Source organism: Dinoponera quadriceps, unplaced genomic scaffold (genome assembly GCF_001313825.1).
Source record: "Dinoponera quadriceps isolate SergipeBrazil2010 unplaced genomic scaffold, ASM131382v1 scaffold1270, whole genome shotgun sequence".
Taxonomy (NCBI): domain Eukaryota; kingdom Metazoa; phylum Arthropoda; class Insecta; order Hymenoptera; family Formicidae; genus Dinoponera; species Dinoponera quadriceps.
Window position 1 is genome coordinate 1,812,692 of NW_014555716.1, and position 23,181 is coordinate 1,835,872.

The 23,181-nt window shown below is 33.2% G+C and overlaps 1 protein-coding gene across 9 annotated transcripts in view; it reads left to right on the forward strand.

Annotated features, from left to right (window-relative positions):
• The window catches only part of LOC106745222 (antitrypsin-like), a 45,051-nt gene that overhangs the window by 10,663 nt on the left and 11,207 nt on the right, over nt 1-23,181 (forward strand). For 5 of the 9 annotated variants that reach the window (XM_014620612.1, XM_014620610.1, XM_014620608.1 and 2 more), the window contains exons 3-8: nt 3,879-4,000; nt 4,350-4,532; nt 4,639-4,849; nt 5,421-5,635; nt 7,441-7,635; nt 7,726-7,861. In XM_014620612.1, coding sequence (XP_014476098.1) covers nt 3,879-4,000; nt 4,350-4,532; nt 4,639-4,849; nt 5,421-5,635; nt 7,441-7,635; nt 7,726-7,861 — 1,062 coding nt within the window. Of the gene's footprint in view, nt 1-3,878; nt 4,001-4,349; nt 4,533-4,638; nt 4,850-5,420; nt 5,636-7,440; nt 7,636-7,725; nt 7,862-12,505; nt 13,305-17,184; nt 17,881-21,818; nt 22,098-23,181 lie in introns of those variants that run through there. The other 4 variants (XM_014620609.1, XM_014620607.1, XM_014620613.1 and 1 more) reach the window with 3 other exon arrangements.

A 23,181-nucleotide genomic window follows, 5' to 3' on the forward strand; every position in this document is an offset into this window, starting at 1 on the left:
TAAATTATATTTTATTATATTACATGTTATGACCATCCAAATAGCACAAAAGTCCGAAAGATGTAAGACATCCAAAGAACGTCATAAATTCTTTGAAGCTCTTTCGGACATTTTAGAATATCTTTTGGACTTTTATGTTATCTGGGCATATACATGGTTGTATGTAATACGTATATAATCGCCTGTATAATATACAATAATATTATCATATGTGGAATCATGTATAATTACATATAATCATATATAATTACATATAATTATATATATCATATATATTACATAGAATTAAATATAATTATATGAAATATATAATTATATATAAATTCTCTGTAATCATATATGAGTATATATAATTCTATATATAATCTTATATATATTCATATATGAGTGTGTACGAATATATATAATTATATATTTGGAATTATATTTGCCTATATATAATTATATATGATTTCATATATAATTTTATATAAGGTAAATATATAGAAAACTGGTGCCACCTTCGATTGGCTTGATCTTGACATATGTTACCAAGGACATGGCTCTGAGTAACAATCAAAAGGTTTTATGCGTCACTGATTATTCACTAAAAAATTATTAATAAAAGAAGTTTGAAACACGTACACGTATTTACTGTAGGAGACCCACCTCCAGTGACTTTGATCTTGACATATATAGTAGAGATCACTCTCCTGAGTAACCTTCCGAAGGTTTTACCCGTCGCTCATTGTTCATTCAGGAGAGTGACCTCTATAACATATGTCAAGGTCAAGCCCATCGGAGGTAGCACCAGTTTTCTATATATTTACCTTATATAATTATATAGAGTATCTGATATGTTACGTACAAATATATGACTGTTGTATCTAACGATTCAACGTTCAAGGTTCGAAATTTAAGGTTTAACATACTGATCTGTCTGTCGCTACGTATAACAGTTGTCATTTGAACATAACACGTAAATTTTTCAGTTATCAATTAAAGAAACTTCTATATATGATCATTTTCAATAATTGATCATTCGGAATTTTTCATGGTTGTTTGCAAGGTAGTAGAGAACTTTTTTACTCAGTTCAACCCGTTTTACTTTCACACTCTTGTACGAAACTAAAACTGTATTCCAGTACTGCTTTAACATTGGAACGATAGAAACAGGCCGATATCGTAAAAATACCGAAAATCAATACCATAATTATTATCGAATATTCTTCATAATTTTTAAAATATTTCTCTCTCAGAATATTTATCTAATCTTTCTACGTTGTATTTTCCGGACATTTGAACATTTACAAAATATTTAATATCTTTATTTTTAAGATATTTTATAAACGTTTGGACCGATATTGGGCCAATAACAAAAGATGACGTCTGCTTTTTGGTGCCGGTCCGGTATCGTGTCAGTATCTTGTATTGGCAGACTATATACGATTCCTGCATGGGGAATTACACAACTTAATTGATCAATTACGCGTCAAGCCTCGAGTATTTTTACCGCGAATTTGCCTCTTAAAATGATGAATTTTCTTTTTGTTTCCTCCTTCAACATGTGGAAGTATTCTTTACCGAGAAAGCTGTTGCATACGAACAAGGTCAAATGTGAACTTGGCCGTCACATATTTTTAATTGACGTAAGCAATTAGTTGCACACACATATAACGAAGCTGTTGAATTTACGTCCTGATGGGTTTTTCCCGATGAGACAGAGAAGAAACGTGAACATAACGGTATAGATATCGAAGTGCTCTCGTTCATTATTATTATCAGTACACTATTCCACGTCAGCTTAGCAACAAATCATGTTCCCTTTTTCGAAGTTGTAGCACAATAACGCGTTATGTATACAATATTTTCTAGGCTCATCAGCCTTTTTTTCCATATAAAACCAAATTGAAAAAATTTCGGCCTTTTGATATCGAAGTGTCGTTGTATTAAATAAATTGAAATCGACCGAGAATTAGATTAATAGAAAGGTAAAATTATTTTTAAATCGGTACTTGTTAAAATTTTTGTATTAAATTTTTAACATATTCATGTGTTAATTTAACGCATTATATTTATGTTATCTCAATATTTTGTGTTGAGTTGATATTCAACATATGTAAAATAATACATTTTATATTTCGGTGTCGATTAACATTAATTTTGTGTTAATTTTCGACACAATATTTACGTTATTTTTTAACATATTTACCTCGTGTTAAATTAAGGCAAAAATTTATATGGGCTGTTTGGAACATGTATTAAGTGTAACACAAATTTTTCTTATGTTGTAAGTGATCCGTTCGATGAAATTATCCGTATCTCTTCGTTACCGTATTTATCACCGTTACGTTATATAATATTCAAACATTCGATTCTCGTTAACTTGACGGAACGCGCACCGAGGTCGCGTTTTATGTGCTGAGACATTATTTATTATCGCTTCGTTATCGTTTCACACAGTTGCTTATTTCGCTCTCTTCGATCATTTTGGGAAATTTCGATCGTACCCGGAAAAAAATAATTATATACGAATATATATATAATTATATAAAATCGTACATGAATTTTGCCTATATATGTGGTCACATATATGTTTGTACATCGTACGTCTATATACGAAAAAAATGATGTTATATTATTTAATTAAATATCGATATTATGTGCTGTCAGAAGCATAAGTAGCCAGAAGCATTTATTTCGATTGTATTTGCATGTAATTTGTAAACAATATATTTTCGTTATATATGAATATATATAGTCATATTTGGGCAAAATTCATATATGATTTTATATAATTATATATAATTATATATAATATATATATTATATATAATCATATATAATCATATATAATCATCTTTTCCCGGAGTGTCTTAAATTAACACAAAAATTTGTGTGGACTGTTTGGAACATATGAAGTCTATTAAATTTAGCACAAAATTTTTTGCTATACGGCGACGTCATGAAGTATATAGTCATTATTTAAATCATTTTTTTTTTACATCTTCGGTTGTTCGTAAAATTATGAATAGCATCGTACGATCAGGAAGTCTTGTTGTTAAGCATAAACAGTTCAATGAGTCACGAACATATTTTATGTCGCGCGATTAAAGATAGAAATGAGTAGAGATGTTTGATTTGAATCATCGACCTTGGGGTTTGCACATGTATGGTCCGAACAATGTTTGTATAATTACGACGAAGTAATTGCGACATTATTTGTACGCGGATATTCTCGTCGTACGATTGCAAGTTTTCCTTATTATTATATTTACCGTCATTATTTCAGTTAAATTTCTAAATGAAATTTTTTAATTTCCACATGAAAATTATACAGGAAACGAGTTAAGTAGTTTTATAATCCGAAGAAGGATTTTTTTTTAATTTTGGCCGTATTGTTAAAAATATAAATAGAAAAAAGGTAAACGTAAATATACGAATTAAAATAGATTTCATATTTTCTTATTCACGGATGCAAAATTTATTGTGTATTCATATGCAGTTGTGTGAATTATCTGACTTTATAACCAGAAGACTTACAATTTTCATTATGGAGCGTTAATTAAATGGCTTCAAATGATGTACAAATATTATTAATTTAAACATTCCTCTAAGAGCAGCACAAGAAACGTCTAGTATATATTTTTGACAATACGGCCAAAATGATAAAAAAACATCCTTTTTCGGATTATAAAATTACTATATATATAAATGAATTTTCACACATCATGTGGATTCCTATATTTTTAATATTTTATATGGACTCACATAAATTTCCTTGGATTTCCAGGAAAAGTTCATCTGGAAATTTTTAACAAGATCGATATTAAAACTAAGAATTATTAAGTTTTGTGTCGCATTTGCCGTTAAAATATGCTTTTTCTTAATTATTATAGTATATCGAAGTCTTTTGGCACTTTGGCTAATAGCATCAACGATGGCCGTGCCAACTCCCACATCTACTTCCCATCAAACTGTGGCAAACGGTGTCCGTTTATTCTCTACTAATTTCGTTAAGGCAAGTAATTTAAATATTTTAAAAATTCCATAAGAACATAATTGACTCGATAGTTTTTTTTTACATCACTACGTGTCACGTTAGTACTTTTTTATATCATCAATGAAAATAATTGTTGAAAATTATAAGTTTTATCAGATCAGTACGATTTATTTCGATAAAACACAACTAATCAGTTAAATTTCGCATCACGTATTTTAATAATAATGATATGATCGTGTGATAAGAAATATATTGTTAAATTTGATTTTAACCAAAATTATAAAATTCGTAATAAACAGAGGGACTTATATTGTTACGTTACGATTGTAAGGAAACTCACGGTGTTTATAACGAATGACTTTTTCAGACTGTTGCGAAAGAGACGGAAGGTAATTTGATATGCTCTCCTCTGAGTGCTCATGTTGCCTTGAGCATGGCTGCAATTGGTTCCAAAGGAGAAACTAAGAACCAGTTCAAGAATGTTCTCCACCTTCCCGAATCGCAGACCCAGACTCTCAAAAATTACCAAAATCTCATCAGTAGTCTGAACGTAATTATTAAACAGCAGAATACTACAAAATGTTTAACCTTCGAATGGTGAACCATAAAAGGTGGAATGGTGAACAATAAAAACAATGCAATTATTTTTCTCGTAGAATGTCGAGAACGTTACCTTGAAACTCGCCAACAAGTTGTTTATCGCTAATAATTTCGAAGTGAAACCCGAATATAAGAATGATATCCAGACTCATTTCTATTCTGACATTCAGCCGGTGGACTTTACACAAAACCAACAGGCCGCAGATACCATTAATAATTGGTGCAAAGAAAAGACCGAGAATCGCATCGACAGCATCATTAAACCTGGTTAGAACAATTTACATTTTATACCTATCGATCGTTTTGACGACTATCGAAAATATGATTTTATTCTTTTGAATACATCTATTTTATATTATAATAAAAAAAAATGACAAGACAGAATTATTGCAAATATATCCCGAAGTGTTTTTAACAATTTCATTATATACGTATAAGTATTATCTACTCTCCAAAGAACTTTGTTCATTTCGGATCCTTAGTAATAAGTTCTATTCGATTGAGCGATTCATTTGTATGCAGTCAGAATTTATTTTAAACCAAAGCGAAACATTTATTCCTACAATTTCAAGTAACAATATTTTTATTATCATTTTAAATAAATATTCATTCATGTTGAGTGAGATTTCATTGTGAGAAATTTCGAGATAGAGGATATTTCTAAACTCGGAGAGATGAAGAAATTTAAAAGAATAAAATTACGTAGATGTACAATTACATAGAAATTATATAGATACATCAGGATGTTTATATCTTTGAATAACGTAGAGAGGAAATCAGATGTTAGAATTTATTGATTCTAAACGAATCTCACAAGATGAATTTTATTTTTTATCAGACGATTTGGATCCATTCACTGCATTAGTGCTCGCTAACGCGGTGTACTTCAAAGGCAAATGGGCCAAAGAATTCGATCCCAAGAATACCATAGACCGTCCGTTCCATATTGACGCCAACACCGAAAAGCAGGTTCCCACTATGTACAGGAAAGGCTATTATAAATACTTGGATTTGCCAGAAATTAACGCCAAATGCATCGAACTACCATACGCGGTAATATTTCTTCCTACAAATTATTGAAATTCATTAAACTGTGTGAAATTTCATCGCCCCACATACGTGCATATATATCACACGCACAAGGTGCGATACGTTCCTGAGAAAAAAAAATCATATATAAAATTTGCCTGTATATGACTATATATAATCACAACGAACAAAATACAAAGTTGTTTACAAATGATATGCAAGTATAATCGAAGTAAATGCTTCTACGGCTACTTATGTTTTTGATAGCACGTGATATCGGCATTTAATTAAATGACATAATCTCATTTTTTTCGTGGACATGTACGATCATATATGTAACCACGTATATGGGCAAAATTCACATATGATTTTATGTAATTATATTGTATATAATAATATATATAACTCAATAAGAGCACAGACTGCAATCGCAGATCAGCAAATTTGATCAGAATCCCACACTAAAAGCATAACCATTTGTGTCCGCATTCAGCTTGTATTTTGGCGGTAGAATCTGCTGACAGACAATGCGAGTAAATTGCGCAGCAGAAGCTGCGCAGAGCTTGCTTCCTCAAACTGTCCGATATATTCGGTTTTTGCTACCAATCTGCCAATCACAGACTCCGCTCGGTTTCTGCTGCCAATCTGCTCGCATTTTGCCCGTCAACATTGCTCTGTTGCGTTTCTTAGCAGCAGTTAAGCAACATAATATTAGGTGGTTGCATATAAAAAACCGCCCATTTTTGAGCGAAAGAAAAAATAGTGGTTTGATAGCAAATCGACGAACTGGTTTATTCAAAGTGTTGCCCAGATAACCTTGGCCCATCTTTCGGCCAACAATCGGATTCCACGCAGGAAGAATTCGGATTCTTTGGAGACAATCCAGTTATCCAGCTATTTGTTGACTCCTCGTACGAGGTGTAGTGCTGTGCCGTAAGCGCTGACTGTATCGACCAGAACGAATGGTAATCAGAGGGAGCGATGTCTGGGGAATATTGCGGGTGGAGTAGGATTTCCTAGTTCACTCTTCTTAAGTACTTCTTGACTGATTGAGCAATATGCGGCCTGGCGTTGTCGTGCTGCAAAATCAACTTGTCATGGCGATTCTACTATTCCGGTCTCTTCTCGTACAGTTTCAAACGGATCAGTTACAATCGATTCCCAGCGATAGTTTCCGACGGTTTCAGCAGCGGTTTCCATATCCTCAAATTTTTGGATGGCTTTCCGTGGTTCTTGTTGTCCATAGAGAAACCACCACTTTGGAAACCACTCATTGCACGTTGTGCTTGATGGAGCATGTTCGGCATACACTTCCTCTAGCAAACGATGCGTTTCCGCGAGCGATTACTTTGCCAGGAAGTAATGGAGCATAACTTCCTGCAAATGTGACTTATTTGGAACAAAACTTATCATTGTAAACACAATCAAAATAGACGATGTTAACGCGTCGCACAAATGTCACCTATGGCGTTTTGGCGGGACTCTATAGACCTGTCATCATGTGTATTGCCAACTTTCAATTCGGAGAAATAGTATACCTAACGCCATCTATTGCCAGCTGGCGGTTTCATATGCAACCACCTAATATAATAGAACAGAACCTTTGTGTTAGATTCGTTGCCTTTCTGCCATCGAAAATTTGTAGCAGACTTCGCTCAAAATCTGTTTTTGCACAGGTTCGGGCGTATAATCGTTTTTTCTCGAGTTTTCAGTTTTTTTCTCCTGCTTTCTTAACCTCCTTTTCCTCCTTCCCCTTTTTCTCGCGCAAATGCTCGCATCATAGTGTGTTTGGAATTTTTATTTATTATTTATTGTTATTGCAATCGCAGAATACACAGATCAGCATGGTAATTATCCTGCCGAATGAAATCGAAGGTCTGGCCGCGTTGACCAACAATCTCGATGCCGTGACTGAAGCGTGCAACACACGTCTCAGCCAAACGTATGAGCGTGAGGTCAAGTTATTCTTGCCCAAGTTTAAGGTCGAGGCCAAACTGAATCTTGGAGATACGTTGTCCGATAAGGTGTGATTTAACGCAATTCACGGACGATCAACCATTATGCGACAATAAGCGTGTGGCGCAACAACTAATACGTAATACTTTCTCCTTCAGATGGGTCTTTCCGAACCTTTTTCTAATAGTGCGAACTTCAGCGGCATCTCAGACCGGCCTCTGAAGATCTCTAAAGTCGTACAGAAGGCTTTCATCGAAGTTAATGAGGAAGGTAGCGAGGCGGCCGCAGTTACTGGTGAGTACCTTTTGCTTCGTTTGTTGTTTTGTTCTTTGTTATCAAAGATGGGCGAAATATTAACTTGAAATCATGATTACTTGAATCATTTTTGCCTTTTATTTCCTGCAATCGATTTTTCACACTTTTCATCGAGTTTTTCTCATATTTTATCTGTTCCTGTTCCAAATTTATATTTTTCTATTTCGTAACTATCCCATAATTATAATAATAATTAGTATTATTGTAACAATAATACTAATTATTTTTATAACGAAATTATCAGTAATTATGTACAATTAATGATGTTATTATTTACGGTAAATATTATTTATATACTTTTTATAAAAATATTTTTTACTATATTTATATTATATTTTTTTAATATCTATTATAAAAATATCAAAAACCTATAATATCAAATTTATCGGTACAAATGTTTAATGAAGATAAAAACCAAAGAAATGATGACATTGAATGAAATGACTACACTTATCCGGACTCTAACGATAATAATCTTATATGAAAAACAAGATAATATCTCGCTCATTGTTTCTTTTGGGACACGTCGAGATTCTTTTTCGCTTCTAAGAAATTCTGAGAAATCATTTTAAGAATAGTTCGCCTATGCCTGTGCATGTTTGTATACGATGAAAGACTCAAAATTCATTATTCTCGGAGTTTCTGTGGCACGCATGTAATTTTGTATGCTGATGTAATTTGAAGCTACGTGTAATAACTAAATGTCGCTCACATATACGCTTCCAATGTCTGTGGATTTGCTAATTTGCAAAATGTACCTTTTCATATATTTCTTTCTTTCTTTCTTTTTCCTCCTTTTCTTCGCGTTCCTACAACGCATCTGTATTCTTGTGTTATTATTACACACTATTTAACTAACTAACTGCTTAACTACTATTAGTCAACGATGATGGTTTGTAGTACTACAATCGTGTAAATATGATTTACCGTTCGAACTTTTTGGTAGTTAAATCGGAAGGTATATCGTAACTACGAAGAATTAATAATTTTAGACTGTTTCTTTACCGCGATTATTGATCAATGTTATCAGAAAGTAGGATTTCGTGCATGCATCAAGAAAACGTCCCGCAACCAAGTATATGTCTTAAATGGAATAAGTAAAAATGTTATCTTTATTATGGAAAGGAATAAGAAGTGTTAAAAGATAATATAAATGTTTGTATTGAATGAAACACACAATATATTAGTTGTTGTGATAAAATATATTAATTCTTTGCATTTATATAAAACTTATTATATAAATAATAATATTTGTGTGTGTGTGTGTGTGTATGTGTGTTGCAAGATTTTACAGAAAAAATTGCAGAAAACTTTGCCAGTAGTCCATAAATAAACAATTATGAAAACAATTATCAACATATAATGATTAACTACACACATACGAGGGCAGTCCGATAAGTACTTAGCCTACAAAAGAAAAACGAAAATTTTGGGAAAGTGGCGATTTATTTCTCAACATAGTCTCCTTTTAGCTCGATACACTTGACCCAGCGATGCTCCAACTTCTTTAACCCATCTGAAAAATACGTTTTCTCGAAGTCTGCAAAGTAGGCCTCCGTGGCAGCGATGACCTCCTCATTCGACTCAAATTTCTGCCCGGCGAATGACTTTTTCAAGTTTGGAAACAAAAAAAGTCGCACGGGGCCAAATCTGGAGAATACGGTGGATGGGGCAGCAGTTCGTAGTCCAATTCGACCAATTTAGCCGAATGAGGAGGTCATCGCCGCCACGGAGGCCTACTTTGCAGACTTCGAGAAAACGTATTTTTCAGATGGGTTAAAGAAGTTGGAGCATCGCTGGGTCAAGTGTANAGTATTTCTTTGTAAAATATAATCATTTTGTTTATTTTTGTGTAAACTATAAGTCATCTGCTGAAATAATTACACGAAAGATTACATGGCGTTCCTTGACGTTTTAATTGTAGAAAGAAAAGCGATTGTTATTATCTCTCTGTAGATACAATCTTTCTGTACTTCGATACGCCTGGTCTAGCGATGTGCTTTTGTCCCACATTTTGTCCCACAGAAGTTCGGCCTTCCGGTCCTCAAAATAACCGTTTCACTGCCGCTTTCGGCTCATCATCTGAGGAAAATCTTTTCCCGCCCCCGAAAAATTTTTTGAGGTCAGGGAAAAGATGGAGGTCAGGTAGATGGCTATATCAGGTGAATAAGGTGTAGACGAGGCGGCAGATCCGCACTTCAACTTGAAAATGTTTGCTATAGAAACAACACTTGTGTCTCGAGGTCGTGCATTATCCCGACAGGAAATGATTTTTTTTTTCTTTGCTAAACTCGATCTTTCTTCGCGAATTTTTTCATTAAATTTGTCAAAAAGTTTAGCATAGTACTGTCAAACTTATCGTTTGATCTTTCACAAAATAATCTATTAATAATATCCCCTTAAAACAACTCAGAAAATCGAAGCCATACACTTTCCTGCAGACGAAGTTGACCTTGCCTTTCTTTGGGAGTTGAGAACCACTATGCATCCATTGTTTTGACAGTTTTGTTTCTGGAGTATGGTGATGGATGTTTTATTAGTCGTTACAATTCGACGGACAAAATTTTCTGGATTCTTTTTAAAACGATCCAAACATTTCTGAGAATCTGTACTTGAATTCGCGTTTTTGATCAATTGTCAACAAACGCGGTATCTTACAGACAGCTTTCTCATACCTAACTTCTCAGAAAGAATGTGATATATCTTTTCATCTGAGATGCCTGCAGCCTCAGTAATTTCAGACACCTTCAATCAGCAATCCTCCAAAACAATATCATGCACTTTATTGATGATTTCTGGCGTGATGGCATTTTTCGGGCACCCACTACGGGGGTCATCTTTCAAGCTTGCACGACCGTGTTTAAATTCAACAGACTATTTTTGTACTGTAGCAAATGAAGGTGCAGAATTATCCAATATACCTTTCATCTCGTTAAAAATTTATGTTGACATTAAACTTTGTGACGAAATATTTGTTCACTGCATGATGCTTAATTTTCTCCATTTTCAACGATGCACTGAGATTTAAACGGCTATTTTTAATTAACAGCTCAGCAAATCGAAACTTGATATTTCACAGCTGTTTATGGGGCGAAGATGGCGCCGAGATGCGATAAAAAACGGAACGTGATACTAACCTTAATATGGTAGACCGCAAACTTTTTAAATTGCCCTCGTAATATTTCTTTTTTTTAGAGAGAGATAGAGAGAGAGAGAGGAGATAATACATTTCATTAATAAGAATAATTAAGAAATAGAAATTATTATTTTAACGTTTGGAAAAAAGTCATCAAATATTTTAATATACAATATAAGTATACGACTAAATTTTATAGAAAAAAAATTAATAGTTAGTTATACATATAAATAGCATACAAATTTTAAGAACATACATTATTATTTATATTTATATATTATATTATTATTATAATTTGTGAAATGGCTGACTTTGGTTTTGGTTATGATATATATCATACGGGATTAGTCAGTTAGTGTTACAAATTTATATCTCGGAAACAAAGTATTTTAGAAAAAAATGTTTCACAAAAGTTTTGTGGCTTTGAGAGACATACGATGTTGTCATTGGTTTGATCTTGGATAGTTGTTTGAAGATCATATGAAGGTCACCTTCAATGTCTTAAATAGAAATCTCCATTTCTTTTTGCATATTCTTGTAGCTTACCTCGAAAGCTTTTCAAAATACTATTATGAAATATTTTTTCATTAAGTACTTTTTGAGTTATAAAGCTTGAAAGTTACAATATTCCCGGAATTAGCATTATCCAAGATATACCACATGGAGAATGTCCGTTCGGATTTATATCTCTGTTGTGTATGTGTGTGTATGTGTGTGTGTGTGTGTGTGTGTGTGTGACTTCAGAAATATTAGCACGTATCCGAGAATGTTTTCATAAAATAATTAAAAAATGTATCGCAGTAAGGGTCATCATTTTGAATATCTCGAATAAATTTTTTTTTTTATTTTTTGCTCATATGCATCCTTTTATATCATTTTAAGCCTTACAACCGAAAAGTACCTTATGAAAAAATATTTCATTATAATATTTTGAAAAGCCTTCGAGGTAAGCTATAAAAATATGCAATGAAAAATGGGAGTTTCCAAATTCAAATTGACCTTCATGTGATCTTCAAATGACTATCCAAGTTCAAGCCAATGATATTGCCATATGTCTCCCTTGAAGTCACAAAACTTTTGCATGAGACATTTTCCTCTAAAATGTTTTGTTTCCGAGATATAAGTTTGTAACATTTTAACTGGCTCATCTTGTATATACATGTAAAATGTATATACACGTATATACATGGTCATGATAAATATACACGTATAAAATGTGTAAAATATACTAACATCTTTCGCTATTAGGCAGTCTGTCCCTTTGTAGTCTCAATGACATTGGTAGACACAAAGTTCCATTTTCCTTCCCATGTTCTCTGAAATCTAATTGGTCTCCATTAGCTAATTAGAGCACTCGTAGGAATAGAATCGGTACAATTGGTGGTATTTCACTGGAGCATGTTTCATTTGCGTCCATTCACACACAGAACACAGAAGAGCGCACCTTCCTATTGAAACAGATAATTGATGCAAACATTTTCCGTCAGGTGCTGTTGTCATACCTCTTTCGCTTGGCTGGCAACCGCCGGAGCCCATTAATGTTCGCGTCGATCATCCTTTCTTGGCGATCATTAAATACTACAAACCCAGTGAGGATAGGAGTGGACTGTTGAGTTCGTTGAAGTCATCGAATTTATCAAGTTCGAGAGGTCTTTACCAATATTTTTCGATATTCATGATGAAAATCCAATTGTAGCCACACCCATATATTTGTACTGTTCGCAGTGATAACAATGGTAATTAATGTCCTTTACATACACTGTTGTCGTATTATTCGACCAGCGTACCGAGAATCTCGATTTTATTCATATATTTTTGATAAAAATATTGATAATAATGATATTCGGCGGATCTCTATATTCAGAGAATTATTCTAGAGATATGTAATCAGTAAACAGGACCTAATTCGTATGATCAATAAAATGTGTATCTTATGTAAGGTAATGTGTACATATCATGACATGTAATGTATAAAATGTGATGATGTTATATAAGATCAGGAGAACCTGGGGAATCTTGACACCCTCTTTTGATTTTGTCGAATATGTCTTAAAAAATGAAAGGAAAATCAGAACGTCCTTATCGTCGTAGATATTTTAATATTCAACCATATTAACGAAGTTAAAAAATAATAATTTTAGAATAATTTACATTTTAAATAAAATAATCGAAATGTGTCTCCTACTCTAGGAGACTTGACCCAGGGATGTGCTAGATTTGATTCAGGTGACCCTGTCACCTCTGTGTTTTAATTAGTGCAATAAAAGATATTGAATAATCATATAATTAATCTCTACTAAATTTTTTGTATATTTAAATAAGTTATACAAAATATAACTTTGAAAGTAAAACAACAAGTTATATTGTCTTGCTACACCTAACAATTAAAATGATTACAGAAATTGTTATATAATTAAATAGGTAACATTGTATCCAGAATTATTATAATTCATTGGGTATACTGATGAACCAATATAAAGTCAGGCGAGTAGCTAAACTTCCAAAAATAGATTTTGCGTAATATCTGCTATAAATTTTGGCAGTTTGCCAGTAGAAATATAAAGATTTGCTAGCAGAGCGTGATAACAGATTAATATGTGAGATTAGATTAAATTAACAGGTTATATTCGTTATTATGTTCTGCTAAGGATATAACAAATCTTGTTATATTTCCGCCAGCAAAATGTCGACAAAATTTGTAGCAAATACTGCGCAAAATCTACTTTTGTAAGTTTCGTTATCTGGCTGGCTATATTGGATAATATTTGCACAATAAATGCCAGTATAACCAAAATTAGACAAACGTATCGCCAATGCTACTATCTTGCACTACTAAGATATGGGAGACTTGATCCGTGGATCTGAAGTGGACCATATCTACCTAACATAGGACATAGGACATTCGGCAACGCGTAAATTCCAATAAACCTGAAACTTTGCAGAATTATAGAGCAAGCAAACCTAATGACTAAACAATTTTTCGTTGGTGTTACCCGGTTTATCCGGAATCGGTTTAGGGGGTTAAAAATAAAAATAACCCCTTGAAGGAGAATCGGTATTCTCTAACGGTTATTTTACCACAAATATAAAACCGGCATAACTTTTGTGATTCGTCGTGAAATCATGAGAGCAACGAACGAATATCAAGTTTTGTGTGAAATTGGGCAAAACGTTCGTAGAAACATTAGCAATGTTATGCTTATTGTTACGTTATGTTATTGCAATGAGAAGCTTGTAGGGACAAAATACTATCCCGTATATCAGTTTAGGAGCGGTCCGTGAATGGTTTCGGGACAGTAGGAAATCGCTGGAAAATGACGAGCTGTGCTCATCATTTCCTATGATTCGGATTGGGATTATCCATGAGGAGTTCGTTCCGCAAGACAAGACTATCAACAGAGATTATTACTTGAGCGTTGTGAAGGCGTTTGCTGGCAAGAATTGATCGGGTTCATCCTCATCAATACCGAATACAAGGCAGGCTGATCGTTCCTACATGATAATGTTCACAAATGCATTGTCATGCGTACAGCTTCCAAATCGGTCCTAGTTATTGGTCATTCCCCATTAGTTACTCACCTGATTTGGCAGCGTGTGACTATTTTTTGTCCTCGAAACTAAAAATGAAACTAAAGGGAAAGCAGTTTGACAGTATTTTGGACATTCAGAAGGCTTTGACGATGTTATTTCAAGGGGAGAAGTTTCAGCAAAGTTTTCTAAAGTTATATGACTGTTGTAAAGATTATATTTTTTCGGAAGGGATATATTTCGAATGATTATAAATAAAAATTATAATTATTATATTACAGAGTGAGTTTTAATGAAAACTCGGGAACTTTTGGAATAAATCGTATATATTTGAGAAGATGTTTATGTTTTACTGATTATTTTAATTTTCATACTTTTGCTTTCCTTTCTCTTTAGTTTTACCATATTTTCTTGTAAGGATTTTTGTAGTTTATATTTTAGCTTCGCTTAATATTCTTTGTTTTTATTCGCCAAATATTATTATGGGAATTTGAAGTATGTTTCTACTGGTTCCGCTCATTATTCTGCAAAATTCTTTAAAAATTTTATATATTTGCCAAATTTCTCTATATAATCTAAAATAATTTAGATTTCCAAGCTTATCGAGATTAACTTCTGATATTCACATAAATATTCTTCATACATCCATATAAATATAATATAAAATATTAATATACAGAAATAAATCTGATAATTTAATTAGAATGCAGAGTATAAAACTATAGAATATAACAAGAAATGCAGAATTTTTTATACTAAATCGTTTCAGAGCATGCATTAATATTCAAGGTCACTATTTGGAACATTTGCAATAGCAGTTATATAAAAATAAATAAATTACGGAAGTATTTGATCCATTTTTTGAAATAAATTTTTCTCATAACTGACTTTGAATGACTTTCAATATATCTATTTTACGCGTTTTAAAACTCTATTAGAAAATAGGTAAAAAATATAACATACTATTTTTAAAAAAGTGTCTTAGAGATGTCTTCGATTCTTCAATTTACAACCGAAATAATGTAATTATTGGATATTGTTCACGGAACAAACAATTATCGTCCAGAGCATGAGCTTTTACCATTAAAAATAAAAGAATTATTGAAATAGCCCACTTTATAAGTGCCTTACTCTGTACAAATTGTTTTGAAAATGCAAGATTTATAAAAAATGCAAAATGGAAGATCATTGTTGAACTAAAATTGGCAAACGGGCGTTTTCTTCTATGTTTGGAACCTGTCGAAAGATACTTACATGCTTCCTGGTCAGTGTTTGCCTTAGATGATTTCAGATTCATCTAGATGAAAATGAGAAAAAATCCGAAAAAATCATTTTAGATGAGACGAAGATGTTTTTGTTTTTAATTGATCTATATGAAAGATAAGTGCCGCTACTTATCTAGATAATTTTTTTAGATGATATTGTTTTCATGAAAGACTTTATAAAAATTTATAATAAAAATTACATAAATCGTAAAATTGTACAACGGTTAAGTAACTCGTCAACGTAATCGCTCTAAATTTAAGGATCTAACAAAAAAGACCAATGATCATTAACAGCTCACTCACAGTCGACAGTTTGATACGAACTTAAAGTGGATTGATCAATTGAAACAAATGGTCTGTTCTTTTTAATTGCAGCAGTGCAGCTAAAAAGAATAGACCAAAGGAAACAAAACTGAAATTTATTGATTCGTTGAAATCTAATTTCCAATCTCTAGTTTGATATGGACCGTAATATCGTTTCGTAATTTTTAGATGAGATAACATGTTTTTCTCTATCTAAGATGAATATATATTTTGTATTTCTCCCATCTAGATAAAGATAAAAATGATATATTTATTCATCTGAATGATTATTTAGATAATTTTATCAAGATACCGGCAAACACTGTTCCTCATTGTTTCCTCGTTGTCGAATGTTATTTGAAATAATTACATAGTGGGACTTGACGTTTCTTCGGTAGGCGTCAACAGTCGAAGGACTCTACTTAATTTCGTAAACCTTGAAGCGAACAGGCCATTTTCGTTCGTAGTGCAAGCATCAAACAATCTCGAGCTATTCCGAGGCCACATGCACGATCCGAGAAGTTAACGAGAGCAGCGTTGTCATGCGCGTATATATGGTAGCATGCAGCATACGTGGCTGAACGATCCGTAAGACTCGTTCTTATTCTGCTTACTTTCATTTTCTCTTTCTTCCTTCGCTCTATAATTTACCATTCATGGTGATAGCTAGTTAGCACTTCCTTGTGACTTTGCAAGCAGTTGAAGATTTTACAAGCGCCTTCGGTTTCTCATCTTCTTCTGTCTTTACTGAGAGGGCCTATCTATCCTGCGACTAAATTTTCTTACGAAATAAAAAATATTATTTTCGTCACTTATTCTGAAAAATCCTAGAATTAGAAGAAATTCGGACGTAATGTAAATGGGTAACAGTAAAAAACCGAATGGAATATTCCAGAGAAAAAGACATCGTTCGCGGAAGGAAATTCATAGTAATAGTAATGCATGCAAAGCGTACATTTGTGCACGAATTGTATTAATAAAAAAGTAAAAAGAGAAAGAGCGCGATATCATTAAGCGTCGTTGCACAAATAATATTTATTGATTATCTGTGTGTAATGTTTTGTTTGCAGCTGTTTTCTTTGTGCCGCTTAGTGCACATTGGAAGGCTCCAGTCACACAGGAATTGAAAGTAGATCGTCCGTCTTATTATTATATACGTTATAACGAAGGAAGATTGTTCATACCTTTATTCGAAGGTGTTGTAAACCTGATATAGGGAAATCTGGAGTATAATAGGAAACACTAAAGTTTAAACAGCTCAGACAGCAAAACGATGTTGTGTGGAGCTTGGATGTCGTTCACGTCGTGATGGGAAAATATCTCATCTAATAACGTTAATCATAATCACGTCGAGAACGTGCACACATGATTCGTGTGCATCTTGTACTCATCCTGTAGAGCACCGATTGTTGCGAAAAGCTCTCAGAAATCTATGAAAATTATCTCAATCTTTTACATTTCGCGTGCAACATTTCCGAAAGAATTCTGCGATATGTCACTTGAAATGTTGCAGCAGGAATGTTTCTGAAACTTTTCTCGCAAATATAATTTCCTAAAACTTTCAGTTGTGTTATTTATGACACGTTTCATATGAAATGATTCTGCAAACATTTTGGTTGAGCTGTTTCTGAAATGTTTCACGTGCGATAAGCTTGAAAACTTTCAGCTAAGTTATCTCAGAAACATTTCATATGAAATAATTTTGCGAACTTTTCAATTGAACTGTCTCGGAAACCTTTCACGTGTAATAAACTTGAACATTTTCAGCCGAGCTGTTCCTGAAATCTTTTACGTACAATAATTTTATGATTTTTCGTTTCTTGCACGGTGGTTATTTTAGGATATCTTGTATAGCATAGGAACACACTTTGGTCAATATAAAAAATATATACAAGGAATTATATAAGTATGCATTACATAAGCATAAGTTGGAAAAATATCGTCACAGCTGTTGGACTTATTACTTGCTCTCCGATAATCGAACTTAAGTAACGTCGACCGCGTACTAAAAGTGGATGGGTGGGTGACGGCCCCCCACCGTTCAAGACTGAATGGATCTATGCAAAGATGCATCAAAGACGTGTTATTACCGTGCGGTAGAATGATCGGCCTCGTTTTCCGTAAAACCGTCTCTCGCGCTCAATTTCGTCACTTAAACGCAAAAGTTGGTGTGTATAAGCAGCAATAATAATTTCACCCGGTTTTAACAATTCATAATATATATCACACCCTTGAAGTTCTACCAAACGCACAAAAGGAGTTTCTTGCCATGAATATATTGAGTTTTGTGATCGATGTTTTGGTGGTTATCTAGGATTAGTCCACGTTTTTCGTCTTTTGGGATTGTCATGATGCGACCACTTTTCATCACCGGTCACTATTTTATGTAAAAAGTCCTTCCTCTTGAACCTGGACAACAAAAACAGAGCCGTGTCTCGCTTTGCTGTCAACAGAGAGCACATGCGGAACCCAACGATTCTCTTTTTAAATTTTACCCAATTTTTATTTAACCGAATAGAAAGATGTTTTTGCCGGGTAACTCCTAACACTACAGTTAATACTGCTTGGGTTTGGCATGGACTTAAATAAAGGATCACCAAATGTATATATTCTGCATCTAAGAGAAAATGGGCCTTTTCGGTCTTTGATCTGATCTGCAGGCCTGCAAATATGTTTGGACCTCGCGAGTATACGCGATGTCTGTTGCATACGTCTTCTTCCAGGACGCAACATATTTAACCTAATATTTTTTTTTTCACATTATGTTTGAATCACACATAATAACTCATCAACGATTCCAACTATAGATTATATACAACGTGTGCATTTCGTACATCATATAAGCCTCTGGGGGGAGGCCTGATCCACTTGTGTTCCACACGGACCATCCATTCTTCTTTTATATTAAATTTAGCAATTCTCAACAAATAATTCTATTTGAAGGTCAAATTGGTGAGCCGAAAGTCTAAATACTGTCTGATAACAGTTGTAAGGTACATGAACATATCTTATTTAGTCTCGAATCTAACGAAAATATTTTACTCAATGTACTACATGATTAATTTCATGTATACAAGAAACAATAAATAATTTTTATCCTTGGGAACAATACCCATTTATAAAAAAAAAACAAAGATAATTAGATAAAAGATAATTAATACGATACTTGGAACGTTGAAATATTTATGGTACCTTAATCCCTTACCGTACCGATGAGCTCGGTAAAATCTGGGCCCAAGAGACAGACGCTGACGTTCGCTGAACGGACTAAAGCGATGCATGAGATCGCACGCAAAACGGGAAAAAGTAACATCTTGCGATTATCTGTGAAATAGCCATACGCTTACTTGCTTCACGCGATACTGTTCTTGTAGAAATGTCAAATTCACTTGAATCGCAAACTTGTTATCACGAGTCTGACTCGTCAAAGTACGGCAAGGGGTTACACCATCCTAACAGTCTAAAAAAAATAGGTGATTTGGAGAATTTTTTTTTAGCAAAACAATGAAGTAAATGAAAAATCTATTGTAAGGCTTTTATTAAGTGATATTTTAAGAATAAAATATTTTTTAACTTTTCGTCAAGAACAAAATGGCGGCTCTGGAGGCGTGTTCAGAAGGTCGTTTGACGACGTCAGTCCAATCGACGTTACGAAGTTCTGTATCCAGTGTGACCTAGACCACGATACTAAAAATGTTTATTTTCTACATGATGTGATCTAAAGAAATACATGGGGATTTTTCGAAATATTGATTTTTATGAAAATGTAGAGCACTTGAAAAAAAGGTTCGTTCTTCAACTAAAAATTTCGTGTTAAAAATGTCTATAAAAAAGTATTTAATATATCGCAAAATCCTTATGTACTTCTTTAAATTGTATCAATTAGAAGATTCTATCAAAATTTGAAGTTAATCGGATAAGTAGTTCATGAGATCCCCGCAACGCCAACTTTAGAAAAGCGATTTTGAGGAAAACTCGTTTAATGTTTTTGCTTTACAATATTTCGTTTTGCTTTACAATATTTTGTGTTTAAAGTGCAAAATATCAAATTTACCTTTACTCTGCAATTCCTGTACCATACAGCTGTCCTTCTAAGTTAATATTCGCCTCTTCTTCTTTCTTTCGGTTTGTTTTAAACGATCTCCGTGCATCTTTGGCAGCATCAGACATCGAGCACTCAGCAGCTTTCACGCGTCAAGGGTCCGCATTTGTGCAAAAATTATAACAATTGTGACTAATAGTTAGATTTAACACTTGCATAATTTCCATTATGCTCGTCAATCCATTATTAAAATTGTAAACAGCAATATCTGCTGCTATATCTAGGAGAATTTTACCGCTCGGAGATGTTTTCGGTGCTATTGACCACACAATAGCACTAAAACTTTCGTTATTATTTTGCGTAAAATCTCCTAGACAGTGTGTTAATAAAAAATATAATAAAATAGAAATATATACTTGTCGATCCTGTTTCTTTTACATTCTAGGAGTTTAGCCGCGTCATTCGACGCTGCGGCGCGTTCCACTAAATTGGCTTACAACTCGTAAAAAACAATGAATTCTTTGTTTAAACTATTAGAATTTTATTTTTAAAATTATAAACTATCTTTTAAGCCAAAAAAAGAAAAATCGATTTTTTGAAGCCTTCAAAATGGTATAACCCCTTAAAAAAAGAAGAGTGTTAAGTCAAGATTGGAAAATCTCAAATTTGCCTCGTCATTTTCATAGTCGTTGTGGCTTCTTTAATTTATCTGATGTCAATGTAATTCGTAATCTCGTTGTTGCTATGGCTCGCTCCATGTCACGAACATACAGAATATTTGACGCGATTGATGTGTCGAGATGATATACGGGCGGCACGTCAACGAACAATAAACCACAACAAACAACAAACAATCGTTCATATGCCGTTCAGATCATTTCTCCTCCTTCTGTTGTTATTCAATACTCACCGTTGGTGTCAACAGGCAATTGAGAGGTTACCCGTAGCACCGATTGTTGCTTTCAAAAATGTTTCAAAATCATTTAACCTTTCACATTTCATGTGCAAAATTTCTGAAAGGATTCTGCAGTGATTAATAAAATTTGATATTAAGCTATACTCCTCATTGTGTCTAATGAGTTAATCGTTTTAGCTTTTAAATATTGCATCTCTTACAATTATTTTTCCGCCAATTTATCACTATAACCCGAATGAAAAGTAAATTATATTATATTAGAATAATTAATAAACTGTCTTATTTTATTAAAATGTTTTAAATTTAACTAAGTCCGTTACATTTATTCGTTCATTTCCTTCCAATTACTTCAATTGGAAACCCCCTTTCAACACTTTCATATGGTCCTATCCCAGATAAAAAAATTAAGTTCTTTGACCCAAATAAAAGATTACCAAATATATATTCTGCAACGAAGTAAATAATCCCTTCCTGTCCTTGATCTGATCAGCAAACCTACAAGTACATTTGTACCCCGTGAATACATGCGGTGTTTATTGCGTACATCTTCTTCCAGAACGTAACACATTTAACGTAATATTTTTTTTCTCACATTGTATTTCAATCACAAATAATAACTCATCAACGAGTCCAACTATAGATTATGTACAACAGGGGCATTTTGTATATCGTATAATCAAAAAGAAATGGAAGAGAATGTCTCTTGGTTGAATATGTTTTAACTGACTACTTATATTGTGTTATAGAAGGAAGAATAGTTGTCAAAGCTGGTCGATTGACATTTCCTTCAACACCAGTGTTCCACGCAGACCATCCATTCTTCTTTTATATTAAATTTACCAATTCTCAACAAATGATTTTATTTGAAGGCCAAATTGGAGAGCCGAAAGTCTAAACGTTGTCTGATAATGATTGTAAGTTACATGAACATACAGTCTTGAATGTAATGAAAATATTTTACTCAATGTACTACATGATTAATTTTGTGTACATAAAAAACAATAAATAATTTTGATTCTTGTGAACAATGAATATTCGTTTACCATCACAAAGATAATTAATACGATATTTGAAACGTTGAAATATTTATAGTACTCTTAAAAAAGGAGAGTGTTAAGTCGAGGTTGGAAAATCTCGAAATCGTCATTTTTACAGTCGTTGTTGTCTCTTTAATTTTTCTGATGTTAATATAATTCTTTATCTCGTTGTTGCTATGGCTTGCTCCATGTCGCGAATATACAGAGTATTTATATACTATGCGTCGAGACAATATATGGGCGGCACGCCAACAACAAACAATCGTCCACGAGCCGCACAGATAATTTCCTCTGTTGTTATCCGATACTCATCGTTGGTGTCAACAGGTTATCGCGCGGTTAGACATGTGATGTTAATCACGTAATGATCTTTAAAAACTTATTAAGTCACAGTATAACAAGTACACTGTTATGAAATATGATCATCACGCATTTCTTTCCGAGAAGTTATACATTTTTTAAAATTGAAAATAAATAAATCAACTTAGCTTTGCATCAAAATATTCTTTAAACTAACCACTATAAGAGAAACACAAATTTTATAGTTGAAGAGTAGTTTACAAGGACAAAATTATTATTTTAATAAAAACGTGCGTTAACCTCATTATGCTTCTTATGCAGGGCAAAATGAGATACATTACAAAACTCGTATTTTCTTAACATTAACGTTCAAAACTTCTTATAAGTGACTTCTTATAAGTGACTTAGAACATGTATATATTACATGTGTAAAATTTATACGAAGTGACTTCAGTTCTGTAAAAATTAGGCCAAAAAGTCTTTGCTTCATATTATCCACATATTCACAGAGTTCTTCTTCTTCTTCTTGTTCTAAAAGGATGTGTTCAGAAAGTCTACTTGACGAGTAGAATAGTTTTATTATTTATAGAATAGTTAATTTATTGACCAATTAGGATAGAAAGAGCAAAGATTTCTTGATTCATGATTGATTAATAAACACTAATCTACTCATCGAATAGAATTTCCGACGTACCCTTGTGAACACTGCTTTAAATATGCCTATATCTGTAACTTTGACTACTTTCTCACGATTCCCTTATAGAAATTTAAT